Consider the following 23,060-nt stretch of genomic DNA (forward strand, 5'->3'; position numbering starts at 1 on the left):
CCAATGACCCAAGATCTGTGAACTCCTTGCATCCCTGGGAGAAAGAGATGGATAAGTAGTTGAACAATTTGATTGGTGGTGCAGTAAGAGGTCCAAATTCCAGCATTGTTTGAACAACTTTTGCATTATTTATTAGATAACTGGGCCTGGTACTACCTGATATGGTTGACAGTTGTGCAGCAGTTAAGTTGAAGTCTGTCACCTTTTGGACTCAAATGAACATCATGTGGTAAGAGTAATGATCTGGATGAGAGAGTTGGTGTGGGAATTGGGAAGCCAAAGGCTAGGTAGTTGGAAGTTTCAAATGCAACTTTAAATGACTGAGGGGTGGATGCAGAGGCTCAGAGATAACTGAGTGGGGGTGTGGTTGGATATGGGTTGCAAGTGATGTAAGGAGATAGCACATGATCAAGAAGTCACAGATTCAAAATCAAAATATTGGGGATGCAGGAAATCTAAAGTAAAACTAGATACAGCTGCAAAAGTCATCAAGTCTGCTACTGCTTTGGAGAGAATTCAAGTCTAGGTTTCAGGTCAGTGATTTTCCATTGCAATGTATAGTGGCCGTGAATACAGCTGAGAGAATATACATGGAGAAAGAGTTATAAAATCAGGCAGTAGGAACTGGAGTCTAATAAGTGGATAATTTCTGAAATCACAACATACATGATTAAATCACACAACAAAACATTTTGCCAGTCCATGCCAGATCATCGCACAGAAACTGTACCACCTGAAAGAATGGCATGGAGATCAAGGAGAGAAACCTTACAGGAGCTGCAGGAAGTCCTGGTCAAAAAATAGTCTTTCACATAAACCATCAGTTAAAAAGCAGAAAGTTACTCTGGAGGTCAGCCATCATGCTTAACTGCAAATTAAAAGAAATTTTATACTAACACATTAATGAAGTAATTCATCAGCATGTGATTTTTTTTTAATATGAAAGAATGAAAACAGTCCTTGTGAGCAGATATTTTCCCAAAAAATAAAGCAAGACATGGATAAGTTTCTAGAATTTGCATTAATTAAAATATACTGGCCTGATGATGTTTTGCCTGAGTTCGTGCTGTTTGATCAGATTGGGTTCTGACTAGGAAAGACGAGGTCAGTAGCCTCGACAGAAAACACTCGATGTTCAGTACGTCCCATTGATTCACCATACTAGGCTGGTTTTAATTCATTTTGGAAATTTTGTACATCTAAAGTGTATTACATACATCATTGTTTTATGTTTCCCGTGGTGAACAGACTGAAAAGGGAGGATGATGCAAGAAAGAGCCCTCTGTCAAGAGCTTTACTGGTGCTGATGCATTACCAATGTTCGCTAGCAAAAGTACTTATGATTCAGAAGCTTTGTTGAGGGGAGCACTTCCTTTTATTCCATTTATCAGCACTCACTCAGTTACCTTAAGTTAGGTGAAGGTTTTCAATTAGAGCCCCCAGCTGAACCTCTGCACATTTGGATATCACCAGCAATCGGCATGTGCTCCATTTTTGTTGACGGAGTGAGCTAGTAGAATCAGCTATACTTCCTCTGCCACTTCCATTCACTCCAGTCTCGTTAACATAAGAAGAAATACAATGCATCACATAATGTCCTATTCAATATGGATAGACTTACAAACAAGATCTTGGAGTCAATGCGTTGGGATTTAGTTTGAGACCCAGCTACCCTTTTAACTGCCCACTTGATTGCAGCATCAGTACATTTTAATAAAGTTTCAAATGTCCTGTAACTTTGTCCACTAGTGTTCCTAAGCCTGGTCCAATGCCTAGGACGGTACGTGACCCTGGTGCTATCTGTGTACGACCTGCATCCTGGATCAAACTCACAGTCAATCCCAGTTCCTTGGCATGTGTCAGCAGGTCAATAATGCAGTCCTCATCCGGCGCTTTGACAACCACTTTGGGCTGCCCGCAGTACTCCCACTGCCTGAGCAGATCTGGATTGCGTTTCTGAACTTGCCTGTATGCAGACACGGCGGCATGTGAACACTGGGCTGCCACTTTACCTTTCCCCATCTTCAGATCATTACGGACAACCAAAACCATCTTGTACTCCCCACTCTCCCCCATGGTGCTTGTTTCCATCCCTGCATTTCGCACACTCGGCAGAGGCTTTAAGGATCCAACAAATCGTCCTCGCACCATCCAACCCAGGCACAATCCACATCCAACTCCAGTCAAAATCCCCAAAGCCAATGGTGTAGTTAAAGACTCCATCTTATGCCTCTCTACAAACACCTATGGAAATGGACAAAAAATATTATCCAGTTTAGTTTTTACTATATACAGTTATTACATGACACCAGAGGTGAATTTCCTACAGCATTTTACTTAAAAACACAATCGTGTGTATTTTTATATAACCAATGCCCCAAACATTCCACTTGACTCCTTAATTCTGCAAAGTAATAGTAGGGGACTTTAACTTTCGTAACATCAACTGGGACTGCCATACTGCCAAGGCTTGGATAGAGGGAAATTTGTTATGTGTATTCAGGAAGAATTTCTCATGCAGTATGTAATGGCCCAATAGAGAAGGGGCAAAACTTGACCTCCTGTTGGGAAATAAGCAGGGCAAGTGATGAAAGTGTTAGTAGGGGATGTGCTACTAACATCCCCTATCTCAATCTCCTGACTACTGGGGGGGGGGGGGGGGGGGCTATAGTACAATGCTATCAAAGTAATCTCCTTTTTATTTCTCATTTCTACCATATAGACTCAGTGAACAAATCCTCAAGTACTGCCATGATGTTCTCCCTAATCAAAAGCGTTCATGAGGTCACATTTGGAGTACTGCATGCAGTTCTGATTTCTTTCTATAGTAAAACATATTACTGAACTAGAAAAAGTGCAGAATAGATTTGCTGGGATGCTACCTGTACTGGAAGGTTTGAGTTATAAGGAGAGGTTGGATAGGCTGGGATTTTTTTTTCCCTGCAGCATAGGAGACTGAGGGATAATCTTATAGACGTCTATAAAATCACAAGAGGAATAGATAAGGTAAATAGCCGACGGCTTTTCCCCATGGTGGGGGTGTCTGAAACTAGAGGGTATAGGTTTAAGGAGAGAGGGGATAGATACAAAAGGGATTAGAGGGACAATTCTTTTCTCCCAGAGGGTAGTGAGTGTCTGGAATAGGCTGCCAGAAGCAGTGTTGGAAGTGAGTACAATTTCGTCATTAAAGAAACAGTTAAACAGATAAAAGATGGGATAGGTATGAAGGGATACGGACCAAATGCAGACAGATGTTTAAATTGCGAAAACTAGGTGGCATGGGCAAGTTTGGGTCAAAGAGCAGGTTTCTATGCTGTAGATCTCTCTGACTCTAAAGAGAGATCCAAATATTTGTGCTCGGATTCACTAACACCCCAAACAATGCTTCGCAAACCTGAAATCATGGTCACGAGTCGCAAAGGAAAATGGATCAGTGGTTAGAAGTTGCATTTCCTGACATAATACGATACCAGGCCAATTTGGAAAGCTGTACACATTTATTATCTTTGCAGTTGCATTTGAGGGAATGGATGCTACTACATCATCATTGCTTCTTGTGTCAGACACAGGGAAATCAGCCAGCATTTATTTACAGTTACCCAGTCACTCCCTTAGAAAACACTTACAACAGCAGATGAAAGCAGCTGAAACACTCTCATCATCAACTATCCTACCAACATTCACAGTATGAAGTCCCAATGGCCACGTGGATGAAGCAACTGAGGTCCAGCCACAGTTAGAGTTGGCTGTATCCTTGTAGGTTTCATTACTTGCTGCATTGCCCCCAACACACCGAATTGTTACTCAACAGTCTCTTCAACGCACCCTTCCATTGGAAATTCAACAAAATGCTTACAAGACTAAATGACTCGACTTTTTATCAAATAGACAACTCTGATACTCTCTTACAATTACAAATAAACAGTTGCAGTATTTTTTTCTCCGAAAACTGCATCGATGATTATTTGCTCTGGCAACTCGGAATTTTAATTTCTGGAAGAGATGTGCGGGATAATCCTGGAGGTTTGAGGGTCTCATCAGAATCAGTCTGGGCACACGCTTTCATTATAACTGGATCTGTTTGAGATTAAACATCTTCTGAAAGGAACCCGTGAAGTGCAAACGCCTGTTTTCCCACCCCACTCACTCCATCTGTTTGTTTTTAACAGCTAACAGGAAAACTTGCTACACTAAAATTACACTGTCTGATGTGATAGAATATAGAACAAGCCCTTGATGTTGCACCGACCTGTGAACTAATCTAAGCTCATCCCCCTACACTATCCCATCAGCATTCATGTGCTTATCCAAGGATTGCTTAAATCTCCCTAATGTGGCTGAGTTAACTACATTGGCAGGCAAGGTAAAAACAATGACTGCAGATGCTGAAAACCAAATACTGGATTCGTGGTGCTGGAAGAACACAGCAGTTCAGGCAGCATCCAATGAACAGCAAAATCAACGTTTCGGGCAAAAGCCCTTCCCGAAACGTCGATTTTGCTGTTCGTTGGATGCTGCCTGAACTGCTGTGCTCTTCCAGTACCACTAATCCAGTACATTGGCAGGCAAGGCATTCCACGCTCTTACCACGCTCTGAGTAAAGAACCTGCCTCTGACATCTATCACCCCTCAATTTGTAGTTAAGCCCCCTCGTACAAGCTGACGTCATCATCCTAGAAAAAAACTTTCACTGTCTACTCTATCCTTTGATCATCTTGCACGTCTCTGCCAAATCCCCTTTTTGTCGTCTTCTTTCCAATGAGAACAGACCCAAGTCTCTCACAGCCTTTCCTCATAAGACCTACCCTCCAGACCAGGCAACATCCTGGTAAATCTCCTCTGCGCCTTTCCCAACATTTTCAAATCCTTCCTGTAATGGGGCGACAAGAACTGTACACAATATTTCAATTGCGACTGCACTAATATTTTGTATAGTTGCAGCGTGACATTACAGTTCCGGAACGCAATCCCTCTACCAATAAAACCCAACACACCATATGCCTTCTTAACAGCACTACAAACCTGGGTGGCAACTTTCAGGGATTTATCCTCCTGCAAATCCACACTACCAAGAATCTTTCCATTGACCCAGTATTCTATCTTCTTGTTATTCTGCCCAAAGTGAATCACCTCACATTTAGCTGCATTGAACTCCATTTGAACCTCTCAGCCCAAGATGATTGTACCCCCAGCCTCTGTGGAGCGTCTGAAGGCCTCTATGGTGCCAGCAGGCGACGCATGTACCCTCGCCACGGACACACGAGTCCAGAGTATCGGAGCAAGAGTGGTAGTCAGTCAGGCACAACAACCACCTTCACGCACCCGCAGCCTAGACCTATTCACGGCCGCTTTGGATAGGCCCAGCCAGCGACCCACATGAGGCTTCTGTTGATCAGGAGAGTGGGATTGAAGTACAACCAAACTGGAGGAGCAGCCCCTTAAAAAAAATCAAAATAGGCGCTACAAACGAAAACGCTAACTTTATATATGATATATCGGTTCGTCACTGCCTCTCTACCTTCGGTTGCCGCTCAAGGGTTCCCAGCGTCAGCTGCAAGGGAACACGTTCCCAAGGCCCCAAACCCAGACAGTAGCGACGGCGCATACTGATGACGCCGCCCAGCCGTCACGCAACCTTTGCAGGTACTCGATTAAACATAAAAAACATAAATAAAACAAGTGGTGGGATTCGCTGCTGGGAATGAAGAATTTAAATGAGAACAAGCGCCAGGAAGGGAGTGCGGTATAGGTTTGCTGTTATCGACGCCAAGGACTTCCGGCGGGCGTGAATAGAAACACGTCTACTTCCGGTGCAGCTCCAGAGCAACAGAAACAGCGCGAGAGACTGAGGGAGCCGGTGGTTACTGTAACTGGGGCAACAAGGGAACAGGAGGACGAGGTAACTAGGGGCAACGGGGGCGAGAGGGGGGAGAGAGGGAGGAGGAAGTGGTGGTAACCTGGGCGGGGGAAAAAAAAAGAGAGGAGAAGGAAGGAAGAGGCGGAGATAAACCGGGGTAACGGCTGAGGAGGAGGAGGAAGAGGAAGAAACAATCCGGGCGAGGAAGAGGAGTGAGAAGGAGAAGGTAACCCGGGGCAACGGGAGGAAAGGAAGTAACCTGGGGCAACGGGGATCGGGGGGGGGGAAGGAGGTAACCCAGGGCAACCGGAGGAGAGGGGTTTGTGTGTGAGAGAGAGAGGAGCCCGCACCTACGGTAAATGATGGGGAGAGGGGCGCGCGCGCGTGCACACACACACACACACACGGCTTTGAAAGATCGAGAAAGCGACAATTTACCCCGTTGGGGAGTCTGATAGAGAGCTGATAGAAATCTTACACCCCATCCCCGGGGCTGCTGCTGAAGCCACAGACGGCCTCAACGGTTGCGATAGGGGCTAGTGGTGTGGACAGGGCACCAGGTCGGCATCAGGACTTTGACCCCTTACTCTGGGTTGCGATTAATAATTGATCGTGGCCAGACTCTGTATCTGACGAGTTAATCCCAAAATATACTGGGAGCAGGCAGTTCTGGTTCAGAATTCCAGAGTCTCCAAAGTAGTTTTGGGGAGTAAGAAAATTGGTCGATTGAGTGAGCGCTGTTTCCTTCAGATTCCGACCATGAGTTACATTGAAAAGGAGAGAGATTTTCTCTGTCTTCGCGATAGAGTCGTCGGACAATCTGTAAAATGATCACCCTAAATCACAGCCTGAGGTTTTACTGTTATAGTCATAGAGACGTACAGCATGGAAACAGACCCTTTGGTCCAACTCGTCCATGCCGACCAGTTATCCCAACCCAATCTAGTCCCACCTACAAGCACCATAACCCTTCAAACCCTTCCTATTCATATACCCATCCAAATGCCTTTTACATGTTGCAGTTGTACCAGCCTCCACCACTTCCTCTGGCAGCTCATTCCATACACGTACCACCCAGAGGAAGTCCACGCAGACAAGGGGGAAATGTGCAAACTCAACACAGAAGGTCACCCGAAGATGAAATTGAACCCAGGTTCCTGGTGCTGTGAGGCAGCAGTGCTAACCATCTTGCCCCCGTGCCACCTCAGTTGCTTCCTTACAGTTGCTATTAATTGTACATTCTTTTTGCTGTATAAAAGGCCACTTTTTCTGAGTATATTACAAGCGTATTTCAGTGAAGGGATGTTTATGGTGGTGTCCTTTTATTCTTATACTGTTGGCTTTTAAATGGTGCAGAATACTTATGGTTGCAATCTGTATGGTCAAGATTTGCTTTGAATGTTTCTTGTCAACTATAAGTTTCTTGTGTGAATTACAATGCTAGAACAGTTCTAGTTAAGTTCTTGTGATATTGAATAGACAGGGCCAAAGACTCACTCATTTTTATCCTCTGCCTCACAGGTTTCACAATGCTTTCTCATCTCTTTACCTGCCTATTGCTTATCAATTTTAAATGTATTCAGTGTAATATTGTTTGAATGGTATCAGTAGAGGACTTGTCACCCATTACTCAGTTCCAGTTCCAGCTGACCGCTTGCAGTGGCCAGTATATTGGGTCCAGATTGATGTGCTTATTGATTGAATCTGTGGATGAGTGCCATGCCTGTAGGAATTCCCTGGCTGTTCTCTGTTTGGCTTGTCCTATAATAGTAGTGTTGCCCCAGTTGATTTCATGTTGCTTGTCATCTGCGTGTGTGGCTACTAAGGATAGCTGGTCGTGTTGTTTCGTGGCTAGTTGGTGTTCATGGATGCGGATCGTTGGCTGTCTTCCTGACAACCGGAAGCGGCAGATTCAAACCACAACAAATGCCAGAGGAAAGATCACAGAAGCGCTTCACAGGAGGCTCCCAAGCACTGAGGATGTCACCTAGACAGGGGACGAAACGTCTGCAACACAAATTCCCAGCTCGGCGAACAGAACCACAACAATGAGCACTCGAGCTACAAATCTTCTCACAGACTTTATACTCTATGCCCTAACTAACGAAGGCAAGCGTGCCATGTGCCATGTTGAACACCTTATCCACTTTTGGGGAACTGGGCACCTTCACGTCTAGATCCCTCTCTTTGTTGATGCAACCCCCTAAGGGTTTTGCCATTTATTGTATCCGCCCCCCCCCTTGCCATTAGGTCTTCCAAAATGCATCTAATTGTACAGATTAAACTCCATCTGCCATTTTTCTCTAGCCTGTCTGCATCCTTTTACAATCCTTCTCACTATCCACGGCTTCCCCCCAATCTTTGTGCTCTCTGCAAACTAAGTAGTATGTGACAAACAACAGGGGCCTCAGCACTGATACCTGCAGAACACCACTGGTTACAAATCTCCAGTCAAAGAAAAACACCCACCCACTGCTACTGTTTTCTCTGCCAAGGCGGTTTTGTATTGACAGGATCTGCAGTGAGCTTGTACAATGTGACTTCACCTTCTGTGTCAGCCTACCACAAGGGACTTTGCTAAAGTCCATTTGACAACATCTACTGCCTTGCCCTCATCAATCATTTTTGTCATTTTCTCAAAAAACTTCGGTTTGTGAGACATGACCTTCCCCACACAAAGCCTTGCTGCCTGTTGCTAATAAGTCCATATTTTTCCAAATATGAGTAAATCCTGTCCCTAAAATCTTGTCCAACAATTACTGACCCAAGGGTCACCAGCCAAGAAATTCCTGGAGTTTTGCTATGGCTCTTCTTAATTAAAGGAGCAATGTTGGCTATTCTGCAGTCCTCTGGGACGACACCTTGACTAAAGAGGATACAAAGATTTTGTGTTAAGACCCCAGCAATATCGTCACCTGACTCCCTCAGGATTCTGGGATCGATCCTGTCAGGTTCTGGGGACTTGTTCACCTTAATGCTTTTCAAAACACCCAACACCACTATCTTTTGTATAGATTGACATGTCCTAGCAGATCAACATGCCCCTCCTGTGACTCACCATCCATCACATCCTACTCCTGTTTGAATATAGATACTAAGTATTTGTTAAAGATTTCACCCATCTTGTCTGGCTCCATGCATAATTCCTCCTTTGTACTTAAGTGGACCTACTCTTTCCCTAGTTACCCTCTTGCTCCTTCTATGTGTATAAAACACCTTGGGATTTTCTTTCATTCTACCTGCCAGGATGTATCCTGCTCTTTTTATTTCAGTTTTCCTCATTTCTTGTTTGAGCTTTTTCCTACTATCTTTGTATTCTTCAAGGGCTCTGTCTTTCTGTAGTTTCCTTTGGACACTACATAGAGGCTATTTGCTCCATTGTGTCTGTACTTGCTGAATAAACTAATCTCTCACTGCAGCACCTGGTCTGTAGCCTTTGAGGTTACAGCACTTCAGGTGCAGATCTAGGTTCCTTTCAAAATGAGTTGAGGAATTCTGCCTCAACCACCAAACTGGACAGTAAATTTGGGACACCCATGGTCTGTTTTTCCTGAAGTTCCCTTGAATCATCTGCCAATCTTCTGAAGTCTGCACCTGTGGGTAATTGATCTCTCCACTTGGGGAATTAGACCTTCCTTGTCCACTATCCAATCCCCTTCTTGTTTTGTATACTTTTATTAAATCACACCTTGGTCTCCTCTTCTAAAGAAAACAGCCCTAGCCTAACTGATCTGTCCTCATAGCTACAACTTTCGAGCCCTTGCATCATTCTTGTATGTCCTCTCTGTACTCTGTCCAGACTAAATATGTTCAACTTGTAATGTGATGACTGGAACTGTGTACACGACCCTAGCTGTGGCCTAATCAGTGCTTTGTATAGTTGCAGCATTACATATCTGCTTTTGTATTCAGTACCTTGCTGAATGAAGGAAGGCATTTCATATGCCGCCTTTACTACCTCATTCACTTGTGGACAGTCTCAAACCTCTGCTACTTCTCTCACTGCCTTCCTGTTTATTGTGTGTACCCTTGCTTTTTTGGCCTCCTCAAAATCATAACCTTACCATTTTCAGGATAGAAATCCATTTGCCACTCATCCACCCACTCAACCAAGTCATTTATATTAGCCTGCAGTCAACAGTCATTGTCTTCACTCAGTTACATGGCCAATTTTAGTGTCCGTAATTTCCCATTTGCACCACTCATACTTATGTCTAAATCATTATCATGCACCAGAAGCAGCAAATGGCCCAACATGAGTTCTGTGGAATACCACTGAAATAATTTTCCATTTGCAAAATCATCTGTTGAACATTGCCCTTTATTTTTTATTACTGAGCACATTCCTTTGTATCCATTGTATTGTGACTTTTCTGACCAGTCTGCCATGTGGGACTTTGTCAAATGTCTTACTAAAATTCATGCGGATAGCATCCACTGCACTAGTGTCATCAATTTGTCTTTTTTTAAAATTTCAATTAAGAATTTAAAAAAATCTTTATACATAGTTACAAATGCAGATTGGTACTGTACAATAGAGTATCAAGGAAATAAACAAACATTGTTGTTTGACTCTATGCAAGCAAATCAGACATCTTTACTATCTGCAAGACTATATTTACATGTGTTTAGGCAGTGCCCTTCTCACCACCAACCAAGTGATTCTCAGTGCATGTAGAAGAGTTCTGGTGAATAGGCATTCTGCCAAATGACTTTGATAGTCTACTCAAGGAACGACATGACAGGATCCACCCTCTCCTTTCCCTTCAGGTTTTCGAGGACACTCTGCGTGCTGACCATTTCCTGATGGACTTGTGGTCAAAGGTAGAATCTCAGTATGTAATGACATGTCTAACAATAAACAAAATAATTAATCAATTTAGTAAGGCACCATCTCCCTTTAAAACCATACTACTGAACCCTGCTTAATCCAAGCTTTCCCAAGTAATAGTTACTCCTATATTTCAGTATTGATTGTAGTAATTTAGGCCAGTCTGACTGCCCTATCCCTGCTTACTTTTTGAATGGTTGTTTGGCAATCTCCAATCCTTTTGTTATTTACCTGTATCCAGTTAGGTTTGGAAAATAATCCTTAGAGCATTTCTGCTTCCTCCTTGGATTCCTTTTAACAGTTGAGGATGCAATGCATCTAACCCTGGTAGTTTTATTTATTTTCAAGGAGGTCAAATGCCTACAGTTCTTCCTATTACAGGTCGTTCTGGTATAACGTGTATTTCATTAACACAAATTGGCTATAACGTGATTGATGAATTGTGGACACTGTTCAGATAATACAAACTTTCTACTGAACAGATAGTGATTTTCTTTTGTGCGATTTTCTATAGCGTGGGGTTGCAGAGGAATGTAACTGTCACTTTAAAGCAAAATGATCTATTATGGTTGTTAAATCACCCTTTAAGTAGAATGTTTGCATCTCTCTCCCCTTTGAGAAAGGAGTCTATTACCTGCAAAGTATATGGTGATGTGTTTTTGAAAGTCAGAAACTTTAAAAGGCTTTTTGTTTTCAAAGTGGAGAAATCCATGTCGAGGGTACCGGATATTCGTGCGCTATAGAACAGTATAGCATAGAATAGGCCCTTTGGCCCTCGATGTTGTACCAGCCTTTTATCCTACTCTAAGATAATAACGACTTCGGGGAAGGAGACAAAAATAAAGTGTAATACATCAGTGGGGCAAAAGGTTTAATGTTTTTGAGAGTGTAAATTGTTGAGAGAGGATTTCTGTGTCTTAGGAAGGAAGGAGGCTGTATAATAATTTTAATTAGTTAAAAATGGAGTGAAGAAGAAGAAGAAAATGAAGGATTTTGTACTTGGGAGCTTGCTGTGTGCAAATTAATGCCATGTTGCCTGCAGCAACTACACCTCAACAGTATTTTGTTGCCTGTAAAGTGCTTTGGGACATCCTGAGGCTGTGTAAATGCAAGTTCTTTGTTTATTTAAATTTGAAGCTCAGCAAAAGTTAGACTGAAGTTCAGAATAATTGCTTTCATAACATTGATTTTAAAATAGAAATATAAGGTTTTGAAAAGGGAGAGAAGCAAAAAGTGGGAAGATTGAAGAAAAAAATAGTTGATTTAAAATTGAGAATTGGATGCTTTATCTCTTTCCATTTTAAACTTTTCTCTTGTATGAAGGTATAACTATTGATTTATAATGGTTTTCATTCTGTTGTAACTTGTGTCCATTAATGTTTTGTTTAATTGTGAAAGGCAAGCTGTATGACCTTGAGATTTGATTTTTTTTTCCCTCAGTTGAAATCTATAATATAGATTATCCTTCCAGACCCAAAAAAGGAGAACAGGTTTATCTCATCTGGGTTGAAAAAGTAATGTGGCATTGGTTTAGATGAGTCAGAGACGTACAGCATGGAAACAGACCCTTTGGTCCAAATCGTACATGCCAACCAGTTATCCCAACCCAATCTAGTCCCACCTGCCAGAATTCGACCCATATCCCTCCAAACCCTTCCTATTCATATACCCATATAGGTGCCTTTTAAATGTTGTGATTGTACTGGCCTCCACCACACACTCACCACGCTCTGCGTGAAAATGTTGCCCTTTGGGTCTCTCTTGTGTCTTTCTCCTCTCGCCCTAAACCTATGCCCTCTAGTTCTGGACTCCCCACTCCAGGAAGAATACCTTGTCTATTTACCCTATCCATGCCCCTCTTGATTTTATAAACCTCGATAAGGTCACCCCTCAGGAGATGGAAAATAAAATAAGTTACAATTTCTGCTTCTGTTAGCTCTCTAGTGATCTCAGTTGGCAAGTGCTGTTTAAATGTTGAACAGGGCAAGGATTTGTTTAAATTCACTATTGTTGTACAAAGGCTTATTTAATTGCTGGTCTTGGAGGAGGTACTGGAAGAAGGGCTGCTGTGTAATTTGCTGAAGCATGCAAGAGTTGACATTTTCTGAGAAGATGGTGAGAGATCCGTAATAGTTGTTCATTTTGAAAATTATAAAGTCCTCTGATTTGGGCATTGATACTCTGCTGGCACTGATCCAGCTATCCTAAGTCACATTTGGTCGAGAATGTTGTAGTTGTTGGAAACTTCTGGTCAAAGGAAGCTAATACTAGTTACTGTCTTCTTTCAATCAAGTTTGTGGCTTGATCCTCATTCTGAAATTACTATTTCAGACTTTCTTTGAATATGATGTAGAATGAGCATTCTGGAGCATGTCATGTTTGCTTTATCAAAGGCGCACTCTTGGTTCATGGTGTTGCATGTTGAAGGCTTTGTAAAGAGTAATTTGCCGTAGCTTTCCTATCTCGAGGGCAGAGCATGGAGGCAGGTCTCAACTCGATCTTAGCCTGAAGAGGAATGAACCTTGCTTGTTAGTATTCTTCTAAACCACAGGCTTGTGTAGCTGACCAAGCTTAAGGTTAAACAGAAGCACCCACATGGCCCCAACAGTTCAGTATAAGCACTTGAATGAATGGTTACAGGTGGCTGACGATGTGCTCAAAACCTTGGTTTTGAAAGTTAATATGCTAAAACATTATGCAGACCATGTGAGAGAGAGATCTTGCTTTGAAATTTTAAAAATTCACGCCATTACACTATCCCAATTGGTTGTATAATTGTTACTGGTAATAAATAAAGTAACTAGGCTATTCCTTGTTTTTCCACAAGTTTTGAATGTCCTTTGCAGCACAGTGGTCAGCACTGCTGCCTCACAGTGCCAGGGACCTGGGTTCAATTCCTGCCTTGGGCAATTGTCTGTGTGGAGCTTGCACATTCTCCCTGTGTCTGTGTGGGTTTGCTCCGGTTTCCTTCCACAGCCCAAAGATGTGCAGGTTAGGTGAATTGGCCATGCTAAGTTGCCCATCCTGTCAGGGTGGGTTGCTCTTTGGAAGTTCGGTGTGGACTTGTTGGGCAGAAGGGCCTGTTTCCATGCTGTAAGTAGTCTAATCTAAATTGTGGGTGCTGGAGACCAGAAACAAACAAACAAAAAATTGCTGGAAGAACTGTGGGCGGCATGGTGGCACAGTGGTTAGCAGAGACCTGGGTTCAATTCCCGCCTCAGGCGACTCTCTATGTGGAGTTTGCACATTCTCCCTGTGTCTGCGTGGGTTTCCTCCGGGTGCTCTGGTTTCCTCCCACAGTCCAAAAATCAGATTACTTAGTGTGGAAACAGGCCCTTCGGCCCAACAAGTCCACACCGCCCCGCCGAAGCGTAACCCACCCATACCCCTACATCTATATCTACCCCTTACCTAACACTACGGGCAATTTAGCATGGCCAATTCACCTGACCTGCACATCTTTGGAGTGTGGGAGGAAACCGGAGCACCCGGAGGAAACCCACGCAGACACGGGGAGAACGTGCAAACTCCACACAGTCAGTCACCTGAGGTGGGAATTGAACCCGGGTCTCTGGCGCTGTGAGGCAGCAGTGCTAACCACTGTGTCACCGTGCTGCCCACAAATGTGCAGGTTAGGTGAATTGGCCATGCTAAATTGCCCGTAGTGTTAGATGAAGGGGTACATATAGGGGAATGAGTCTAGGTGGGTTATGCTTCGGTGGGTAGGTGTGGACTTGTTGGGCCGAGGGGCCTGTTTCCACACTATAAGTAATCTAATCTAAGCTAGAAAAATGATATGACAAAGTATTTACGCAAGGGATAGTGCTGCTGGAGAACTGTTTTTAAAAAAAACAGTAATGTGTTGCATTTCCTATGGCATGTGTCTTGGCCAAATGTGGTACTTTCTGTTGCTAGATCTGGAAAATTGGTTAAAACCTTTGCCACTGTCCTCCGTTTAAACTGGTATCTCTCTCTCTTTCTATCTCTGTCTTTCAGTCTTTCCCAATCTCTCTCTTTGCGCACCCCCCCCACCCCCAACCTTCTCCCCCCAAAAAACCTGGTGCAAATGGCAGATTCTTATTCTCTTCTATCTCCTGCAATCATTCTAATAGACTCTACCCCTCTCATTTCTGCTTTTGAGTCCACAATTGTAATATTCATATCTAGATACCAATCAGAAACACTTGCTGATTTCTTTTGCTCCTCCTCAAGCTGCCCCATCCCATTAGTCTTCACACTTTGATACTGCGGCCATTTGAAACATCATGATTGCTTCTCTGATTGAGACGATTTATTCAGACTTGGAATTGACGCCTGCAATCTTTATGTAGTTTGCCAAACCATTTGCAGTGTTTAGCTCTACAGCCGTCAGGACATTGGTAATCGCTGTTTTTTAGCATGCTGAAATAGTTAAATATATTTATTGAAGCGTCAACCAATTGATTGATTGTTACTGAATTTCTCACACAGCAAAAGTTATTTGTCTAAACTCTAGTTTGGTAAATGCTTCCGCTTGAAACTGCTGCAGGCTTGGTGGTAATTTAAAATTTATTACTAAGGAACCTGCTGTGTTGATGGGGTAGATTTATAATGCAGCATACTGTTAAATTTCAGTTCTATCACAGGTTTTTGACCTTAAAAGATTTTGGGAAGAGCTGCAAACTTTAGACAAATTGCTTCATGTGAGAGGGAATCATTTGTCTGATGCCTGATTTTATTTTCTTGGAAATGTCACAGGATATTCTTGCAGCACTTAATGCCAGAATAAAATTATGGTTTTGATGGCAAGGGTGCTTTCATTCTGAAGGTAGAGAATGAAATCACCACCTATGGTCATGCTTCTGGGGCATTCTCATTTGTATTGACATGCTGTAAAATATATGGAATATTAAGATCTCCCTTCATTTTGGTATGCACCAGCACATAGGTACACAGATTGAGCTTGATCGAGCTTGAAATGGTGTAGATTTAGAGACCGAATGTCAGTTTTTAAAACTATTACATTTTTAAATGCTTTGAAGTTGATCTGAGCTTTGTTTTTTTTATTGTCTGTACAATGTCTTTAGCTGAAGACTGGTAATTTGTGGATCCTTCTGTTTGTAATAACTTGCCTTCTGCATTTCCGTATGTAGAAAATGAAGTGAGAAGGAGAGAATGTACCGTCTGACTAATATGAATGGAGAAATTTGTAACTTTCAACACAACATTCCATTATGTTTTGTACACAAGTGTTTGGTACCAAAGAAAATCAATTGAAACTACATTGTGATATCTGATTAATATTGTGATGTTTTATGGGGAATGTACTTAGTGATGCTAACATTTTGATAAAAGTTCCGTAATCTGTTTGAGATTTTTGTTTGCTTGAATTATGAAACACCCAATAACACAAATCTAGATTTTAAACTTTGGATCTTTACTATATGTGGAGAGAGCATTTTGTGTTGTATAACATTTTAAGCTGTTACATTTACAAGTATGTTACAGGCATTGATAATAGTGTGATAAATTGTTTTTGCATGTTGACTTTGAAGGAGCTTCCTTTTTTTGACAGTTGTTAATGGCTAATAACATCATTAGATCAAAATAACATTTAAAATGATTTTTTTCTCTCTGCTTATCCAAGGCACTAGATGTTACTTTCTACCAGACTGATTGCCGAAGACTTTGGTGAAATATCATGGCCTGTATTGTAACACAAAGTCGAAGGTTAGGAAGATTAGATAAATTGTGAGGTGGTAGTTAGTGAAGGGATCAGTGAGTCATTCAATAGTGTTTTTCAGTATAACAGTGTTTATTCAATTCCCTTTCTGGCTGACATTGATTTGAGGGACATATTTTTGCCTTGCCCCTATGAATGGGAGATGATGGCAAACCATTGCAGGCGAGAACTGCCAATAAAACAGCTCCAGTAGAGCATCAGCATGCAAGAGCTAAGATCATGTGTCTGGACATAACATATGTGAATTAACGAAGTGATTCAGTAATGCCAAATTTTACTTCAAATTTCTAAAGATTGTAAAGGGGAGGTTGGGTGATCTAGGGTTTGAGTTTCTTAGTGAGAATAGCACAAAAACTCCCTCTTCTCTCCACCACCCCCCCAAAAAAAAGTTATTGTTTTTTAAGCAGTTAAATCAGAGTGAGTAACAAAGAATGCTTGTTTTATGTTTGAATAGAAGAGACACTTGTTGGTTTGATACACTTAACACTTGTGGCAATCGATAAACATGTTCTGTAGAATGCTATTTGGAAATTCTAGCTGTATTGTGGACTATGCAGAGCATACAACACCAGGTTATAGTCTAACAGGTTTATTTGGAAGCACTAGTTTTCGGAGCGCTACACCTTCAGGTGGTTGTGGAGAATAAGATTGTAAAATACAAAATTTATAGTGAAAGTTTACAGTGTGATGTAACTGAAATTTTATATTGAAACAGACCTGGAATGTTTAAGTCTGTCATCTTTTAGAATGACCATGTTGGTTTCAGTTCTTTCATATGTAAATTGCAAAATTTTTAAAAAAGAGATGCAAGGTCCTTCGGGGAAGCAGTGATGACTGGTATATTTGATCATAGCACAGGGGATAGTTTTAGGCACTTTTAAATTTACCACTGTAGCAATTTGGATAGGTTCTCTTGGATTTATTGGAGGAAGTCTATTAGCAAATAGCGGGTGGGGATAGATAATAATTAAAAGAAATATTACGTCCTGTAAATGCTTTAGAACCATTCTATACCCCCATGTTAAAATTTGGGAGGATAAAAGAGGTGAGGGAGTCTTTTGCTGAAGTAAGGGCATAACAAACCACTTCATCCTCGACAAATATTCTATTATGGCTTTCGAGAAACAGTTTGTTAGTTAAAGTTAATATTTTCCCTTTTTCTCCTTTTATGGCGTGTTCTATTTGAATGGGGCAAAGCTTACCAGGGTTGCTCGTAGTACAACTGAAATCAAACTAGCATATAATACCTTGACAAGGTAAAGACCATTGCGACTTGTTCTGTAATTGGATTGTTCGATCTTGTTGATGCAGTTGACCACTACGACAGTCATATACTGGAAGCTGTTGAAGTCCACATTGATGCCCTGGGGTTGAAGTGTTCCGAGGCGGAAGATGAGGCATTCTTCCTCCAGGCGTCTGGTGGTGAGGGAGCGGCGGTGAAGGAGGCCCAGGACCTCCATGTCCTCGGCAGAGTGGGAGGGGGAGTTGAAATGTTGGGCCACAGGGTGGTTTGGTTGATTGGTGCGGGTCTCTCGGAGATGTTCCCTAAAGCGCTCTGCTTGGAGGCGCCCAGTCTCCCCAATGTAGAGGAGACCACATCGGGAGTAACGGATACAATAAATGATATTGGTGGATGTGCAGGTGAAACTTTGATGGATGTGGAAGGCTCCTTTAGGGCCTTGGATAGAAGTGAGGGAGGATGTGGGGGCACAGATTTTACAGTTCCTGCAGTGGCAGGGGAAAGTGCCAGAATGGGAGGGTGGGTCGTAGGGGGGTGTGGACCTGACCAGGTAGTCACGGAGGGAACGGTCTTTGCGGAAGGCGGAAAGGGGTGGGGAGGGAAATATATCCCTGGTGGTGGGGTCTTTTTGGAGGTGGCGGAAATGTCGGCGGATGATTTGGTTGATGCGAAGGTTTGTAGGGTGGAAAGTGAGCACCAGGGGCGTTCTGTCCTTGTTACGGTTGGAGGGGTGGGGTCTGAGGGCGGAGGTGCAGGATGTGGATGAGATGCGTTGGAGGGCATCTTTAACCACGTGGGAAGGGAAATTGCGGTCTCTAAAGAAGGAGGCCATCTGGTGTGTCCTATGGTGGAACTGGTCCTCCTGGGAGCAGATACGGCAGAGGCGGAGGAGAAATTGGGAATACGGGATGGCATTTTTGCAAGAGATAGGTGGGAAGAGGTGTAATGCAAGAGATAGGGTGGGAAGAGGTCATTTCCCCTTCCCCCACCTCACCCTAGTTTCAAACTTCCAGCTCAGTAACTGTCTCCTTGACTTGTCCGGACTTGTCCGACCTGCCTATCTTCTTTTCCACCTATCCACTCCACCCTCTCCTCCTTGACCTATCACCTTCATCTCCTCCCCCACTCACCCATTGTACTCTATGCTACTCTCTCCCCACCCCCACCCTCCTCTAGCTTATCTCTCCACGCTTCAGGCTCACTGCCTTTATTCCTGATGAAGGGCTTTTGCCCGAAACGTCGATTTCGCTGCTCGTTGGATGCTGCCTGAACTGCTGTGCTCTTCCAGCACCACTAATCCAGTATTTGGTTTTCAGCATCTGCAGTCATTGTTTTCACCACTACGACAGTCATCTTGAGTAATGTTCCACACATCGAAGGAGTCAGTTTCTTGGCATACAAGAACATCATCTGAGTATAAACGTTATACAATCTCCGGTTGTTCAGTATCACACAAATAAACAGTCCTTTCTTGTGCACTAATGCTGGCAATGGCAAGTCCATAGAGCAGAGCGAGATTGATCTTCCACTTTTGTTTATCATTTTTATATAACTGATTTAGAGTCATAGTCATAGAGATGTACAACGCAGAAACAGACCCTTCGGTCTAACTTATCCATGCTGACCAGATATCCCAACCCAATCTAGTCCCACCTGCCAGCACCTGGCCCATACCCGTCCAAGTGCCTTTTAAATGTTGCAATTGTGCAAGCCTCCCCCACACACGCACCATGTTCTACGTGTAAAAGCTTCCCCTCTCACCCTAAACCTAGTTCTGGACTTCCCCCATCCCTTGGAAAAGACCTTGTTTATTTATTCTATCTATTCCCCTCATGATTTTATAAACCTCTATAACGTCACCCCTCAGCCTTCGACGCTCCAGGGCAACACTTAACCTATTCAACCTCTCCCTGTAGTTCAAATCCTCCAATCCTGGTAACATCCTTGTAAATCTTTTCTGAACTCTTTCAAGTTTCACAACATCCTTCCGATAGGAAGGAGACCAGAATTTAATGCAATGTTCGAACAGCGGCCTAACCAATGTTCTGTACAGCAGCAACATGACCTCCCAACTCCTGTACTCAATACTCTGACCAATAAAGGAAAGCATTCCAAACGCCACCTTCACTATCCTATCTACCTGAGACTCTACCTTTTAAGGAGCTATGCGCCTACACTCTAAGGTCTCTTTGTTCAGCAGCTCTAGGACCTTTGGATGAGAATTTAGGAGACATGGTTAGTAAGTTTTTACATGACCCCACAGTGGACAGTGAAGAATGTTATCTAAGACTACAAAGAGATCTTGGTCAGTGGGCTGAGGAGCGGCAAATGGAGTTTAATTTGGATTATTGTGAGGTATTATATTTTGCTAAAACAAATAAAGGCAGGGCTTATACAATTCATGGTAAAGCCCTGGGAGCGTTGAGGAACAGAGAGACTTTAAAATGTAAAATTCTTTAAAATTTGCATCATATATAGACAGGGTGGTTCAGGCATTTAGCATGCTTGCCTTCATTGCTTGGACCTTTGAGTATAGGAGTTGGGATGTTACGTTGAGGTTGTACAGAATGTTAGTGAAGCCAGTTCGAGTTGCCCTGCTATAGGAAGGATATTACTAAGTCGGAGAGAGTTTTAGGAAAGATTTACCAGGATGTTGATGGGAGTGGAAAGTTTGAGGTATAGAGTTTTAAAGGCTGAGATCTTATTCACTGGAGTGTAGGAGGTTGAACGGTGACCTTCGAGGTTTATCTATGCCCCTCATGATTTTAATAAGATGAATAGCAAGGGTCTTTTCCTTAGGTTGGAGGAGTTCAAAACTAGGGGCCATATTTTTAAGATGAGAGGAGAAAGATCTAAAAAAGATACAAGGGACAACTTTCTTACACAGTGGTTTGCATGTAGAATGAACTGCCAGAACAAGTGATGGTTGCAGATGTAGTTACCAGATTTAAAAGGGATTTGGATAAATACGTGAATAAGAAAGGACTGGAGTGATATGGGCCAAACACAGACAAGTGGGACTAGTTCAGCATTGCTGATAGCCATGACAAGCTGCTTTGCTTTGTGTTTGAGCGAAGACAAGTTGAGACAAAAGTATTGCGAACTCTTATTATGTCTAGGTTTGTTGCTTTTATTTTTCCATCTCCATAATTGCATGATTAGGTTGCAGTGCTGCTGAGGACTCTTAACCTGTTGAGCAAATGTCAGATTCAGTGACTTTGAAATGGACCATAATGCTGAATAATTTTGATAGAAATGTTTATGCTAAAATTATGATTCAACAATGGGACTATTTGCCTTTGTGCTTTCAGAAAATTTTACGGTGGTAAACCTCAGTCCAGTTGTACCAGAATTCAAATAAATGTGCACTATTCCAGTGGTGCTAACATTTTTTCCTCTTGCCCCACACAGTTCATAATGTGAAGTTATTTTGAGTGGGTTGAGGATAATGGTATTGTAAATGTCTGTGACTGGGGATTTGGCAACTATTGGCACAAGTTCACCTACTTTATGCAAATGTTATGTTTACCATATGTCTTGTTTTTATTTTCATCTGTTTTGCAAAGTATTACGAATTGAAATTTATCAAATTGCATTTGAATTGATCAGTATCATCTTCTAATATGTCTTCAGAAAATCTGTTCACTCTAATATAGTTTCAAGTGCGCACTGACTACTTTTCTGAACAAGATAAAATAACTTGCCATGATTTATATTTATTTACTTTAGAATCCTCAAATCAGCATTAATATCACGTTCAGCCTTCCCTTTTCTACTGAGAGCTTCCTGAATATTACATAATTGCTCCACATGTTCCAATCCTTTCATCTCACTTTTTTATTAAAATGATGCAGGAGAGACATGATATCCTTTTTGCAATGTTTAATCTAGAACCATTCATTATTTTCTAGATATCACCACACCAATCTGTTTATAATGCACGGTTACTGTACTTTAGTTCAATGATTTTTTTTTTAGTCACAGCATCTGATTTGCTTTTACTAGCTGCTAGTGACTGTTGCTGAGAAAGTTTTAATATCTTGGCAGTGTGGAGGAACAGTGGGATCTGGGTGTGAAAGTACATTGATCCCTCAAAGTTGCCACCCAAGTGGATAGGGTTGTTCAGAAAGCATATGGTGTTTTGGCTTTCATTAACAGGGGGATTGAGTTTAAGAGCTGCGAGGTTTTGCTAAAGCTCTACAAGTGAGACCACACTTAGAATATTGTGTACAGTTCTGGTTGCCCTACTGTAGGAAAGATACAAAGGCTTTGGAGAGGGCACACAGAAGGTTTACCAGGATGCTGCCTGGACTGGAGGGCTTGCCTTATGAAGAAAGATTGAATAAACTCTGAGTTTTCTCTCTGGAGAGAAGGAGGAAGAGAGATGACCTGATCGAGGTGTATAAAATAATGAGAGGAATAGATAGTCACAAGCCAGAGACTTTTCCCCAGGGCAGGATGGACTGGTACGCGAAGTCATAGTTTGAAGATATTAGGAGGAAGGTATAAAGGAGATGTCAGAGGTAGGTTCTTTATGCAGAGAGTTGTGAATGCATGGAATGTGTTGCCACCTATGATGGTGGAAGCAGAGTCACTGGGGGCATTTAAGCAACTGCTGGACATGGATAGCAGTGAGTTGAGGGGTGCGTAGGTTAAGTTACTACATTTTACACTAGGATTAAACCTCTGCACGACATCATGGGCCAAAGGGCCTGTTCTGTGCTGTACTTTTTGATGTTCTATCAATCAAGACATTCTGGTTTCTCTTTCATTTTGCATTTACATTGTTTTCATTTAAGTGATCTTCCCTTCCTGGAGTTTTGATCCTGTATGAAGCGCTTTGCATTTCAGTAAATCAAATGTATTTTTCCAGAGTTGTTACAGTTTTAAAAATAATCCTGTGTAAACATAATCCTGTAAATTCGACTGACCCTTCTCAGATTTCACTAATGATTTTAACAGGACTGTCAATGTTTTATTACATAAGATGCAGATTGCTTGCACTGCAGTCTGTCACAATCATTCTACTGAATAAATTGTCCATGGCTTAATGAACAGAGAAAATAGCCTTTCCTTATTCAATATGTCAAAACCCTTCATACCTTGCCTCCAGTGAAAATAGTCTCAATATTTTGAGCTTTAACTCTGTAGCTGAAGTACCCTTTTCTAGTAACATTCTGAATCTTTGCTTTTTTTTCCCCCTCTGACTTTAATGACTTCTCTATAATAGCTCAAATATCGTAGGTGGCCTAAGTGCTAAAGTCATTGCTTATTCCTCACTCTTCTGAGACAAGTACCTCATTATCTCAATCAGCAGACTCTTAAAAGTGAACTGAAAGAACTGAGGATGCTGTAAAGCAGAAACAGAAATTGCTGGAAAAGTTCAGCAGGTATGGCAGCATCTAGAAGA

General features: G+C 42.2%; 2 protein-coding genes across 5 annotated transcripts in view; one reads left to right on the forward strand and one right to left on the reverse strand.

Annotated features, from left to right (window-relative positions):
• Window positions 1–1,148: 1,148 nt before the first annotated feature.
• On the reverse strand, window positions 1,149–5,787 carry ptrh2 (peptidyl-tRNA hydrolase 2). 2 transcript variants are annotated; one of them, XM_072590023.1, is made up of 2 exons: window positions 5,519–5,787; window positions 1,149–2,244 (listed from the first exon to the last, which is right to left on the reverse strand). In XM_072590023.1, the coding sequence occupies exons 1-2, from the start codon at window positions 5,603–5,605 to the stop codon at window positions 1,711–1,713; spliced, it is 621 nt and encodes a 206-aa protein (XP_072446124.1). In that variant the 5' UTR covers window positions 5,606–5,787; the 3' UTR covers window positions 1,149–1,710. The 2 variants fall into 2 exon arrangements, with proteins under 2 accessions (XP_072446124.1, XP_072446123.1); XM_072590022.1 differs by lacking the exon at window positions 5,519–5,787 and adding an exon at window positions 5,023–5,486.
• vmp1 (vacuole membrane protein 1) overlaps window positions 5,771–23,060 on the forward strand; it is a 196,738-nt gene continuing 179,448 nt past the window's right edge. Inside the window, exon 1 of one of the 3 annotated variants that reach the window (XM_072590019.1) lies at window positions 5,771–5,899. The gene's annotated coding sequence lies outside the window, so the exon portion shown is untranslated. Of the gene's footprint in view, window positions 5,900–6,062; window positions 6,084–14,954; window positions 15,068–23,060 lie in introns of those variants that run through there. The other 2 variants (XM_072590021.1, XM_072590020.1) reach the window with 2 other exon arrangements.

This window comes from Chiloscyllium punctatum, chromosome 19, assembly GCF_047496795.1.
Source record: "Chiloscyllium punctatum isolate Juve2018m chromosome 19, sChiPun1.3, whole genome shotgun sequence".
In the NCBI taxonomy this organism is placed as follows: Eukaryota; Metazoa; Chordata; class Chondrichthyes; order Orectolobiformes; family Hemiscylliidae; genus Chiloscyllium; species Chiloscyllium punctatum.